This window comes from Solanum pennellii, chromosome 4, assembly GCF_001406875.1.
Source record: "Solanum pennellii chromosome 4, SPENNV200".
Lineage (NCBI taxonomy): Eukaryota > Viridiplantae > Streptophyta > Magnoliopsida > Solanales > Solanaceae > Solanum > Solanum pennellii.
Window position 1 is genome coordinate 954393 of NC_028640.1, and position 2169 is coordinate 956561.

Sequence of the window (2169 nt, forward strand, 5' to 3'; positions counted from 1 at the left end):
ACATTTAAAACATGAGACTCAAGTCTCAAGTCTTGTCCCTAAATCCGGAACCAAGACCAAATCCATATAAAATATTTTATTATTACACATAATGTGAATGATTATGTTAGAAGGAATTTTCAAAAATATACCGCTCTATATAAAATATAACTCTACGTAACTCAATATACACTAAGCAAATTACCATACATAATAGAGTGTAATACAAATATGAGCTAAATCCAATTTGATGATATATGATATTTGATATTTAGTTTATGTGGAATGGATATTTTTTTCTCTTAATAAACATTAATTTTCCCCCTATTTTTAAATGCCCTAAACATGTAATAACTACACTATTAAAGAATGGTCAAGACTCAAGATGGGATGCCTAACTACAGTTGTAAACATGTTAGATTTCTTCTTATTTATACTCACATAAGATAAAGAATGAGTTAAAAATAATATCGTTTTATTTGACTTGATCGTTGTGTCAAGTGTTGTGGTACCTTGAGCAACTTTTAATTTTATTTGTCAGCCTCGTGACTTATTTCATCTTCCATGTATAAAAGATGCTATGTTTACATACTTGTGTTCACGCATGTATATAGAAAATCGGTCAAAACTCTATTTTTTTAAAAAAAAGAAGGGCATGTAATGACATAACGTTCCTCCTATGAACCTTAGAAATAGAGATCAACATCGAAAAGCCCACTCATCGAGCTATTTAATACTTGAATATGTTTACCGCAAAAAAAAATATATATTTTTCTAATATATTAAAGAAATTCAAAAACCGATAATCCTATAATTTATTTCATAAAATCATTTTTAAAAAATTACCCAATTACAAGTTAGTCCATAACTTTTTTCAATTCAAATTTATCGATAGGTCTAATTTTTGTGCAAGTCCACCAAAGACTCTAAAGTACAATATCCAGTCATAAATATAATATTCCACTATCTTTTGGTTCAAAATTTAATATCCAGAAATTTGTATACTCTGTTCTTGCTTTTTAATATTTAAATTAAATAATATTAATAATTAAAAAGAAGATTAAAACCCCCCCAAAAAAAAAAAAGATTTACACTTCCTAGTTTGCCGGTAACGTCTCGGGTCTCCATAGAAAATCGGGTGACCCGAAACCAAGATCCGAATGATCAAACAATCCATCTAGTGCTACGTATTCACAAACACCAGTGTTAAAATCCACTAAATCAGCGATCCCCAATTCGAACGAATCGTAATTCGGAATTCTCTCTTCCACTTCCCATATTGAATCCGGTGAAACTCCGATCAATTCGACTACCGATTCACTTCCCTCCGCCGTTGCCGGAGGAAGTCCGAGTTCATCATCCGACGCTTCGAGAAGGTAACCTAACTCCGGCTGAGACTCATCAGAATCCGCCGTCAAATCCACCACTTCCGTCTCCATCACCTTCGCCGGTGACGGAGGAGCTGTAATTTCTTCTTCGAAACTCTTCATGAACGAATCGAAATCATGACTCGTGGTGCAAAACTCGGAGCTATCATCGTCGTCGGTGAGATCGTACAACAGATTCTCCTTGAGTTTCTTCACTTCCGGTGAGTTATATTCTGATTCTTCCGATTCAACTCGGACTCTCTTCTTTCTACTCATCATGCTCTCCATAGAAATTTGCAGAATGCGTGTAATACACGTGCTTAGATTTGAGAATTGAAAAAGTTTTGAGTGAGGAGAGAGGGAAGATAAGAGTTGGTTTATATAGTGGAGACAAAGAGGAGAGAGAAAGTGGAGTAAAATGATGTAATGTCGGCGCGTGGGTGGGAATTATTTGTGGGGCAGTTATGGTCGTCTCTAGATTTTTATTTTTTAAATTAAAAAAAAAGGAGAAATTTTTATTTTTATTTAATTAATTTAGAAACTTTATGTTTAAACGTGTTGGTGGTGTGTTTTAGAAGATTTATTTAAATTTTTTTTTCTTTTTGTAAGTAGTGGGGGTGGGGTACTTTGAGAATAGTAATATAAATAATATTCCGTGATTAGCTGGTTTTGATTTCAGACTTGGAGTACGGAATGTGTCGTAGTATGGACCTATATGGGTTAGTCAATTATCGAGGTCGTTTGGTATCGGGTAAGAGTAATAATATAAAGATAATTTTATGAAGAAATTTTTTATTATCGTATTTTTTAATAATATATTTTT

General features: G+C 33.0%; 1 protein-coding gene across 1 annotated transcript; it reads right to left on the reverse strand.

Moving 5' to 3' along the window:
• Positions 1–906: 906 nt before the first annotated feature.
• LOC107016216 lies at positions 907–1690 on the reverse strand. The gene has a single exon (XM_015216710.2). It carries the CDS (start codon positions 1632–1634, stop codon positions 1077–1079), a length of 558 nt encoding a protein of 185 aa, XP_015072196.1. The 5' UTR covers positions 1635–1690; the 3' UTR covers positions 907–1076.
• Positions 1691–2169: the final 479 nt, after the last annotated feature.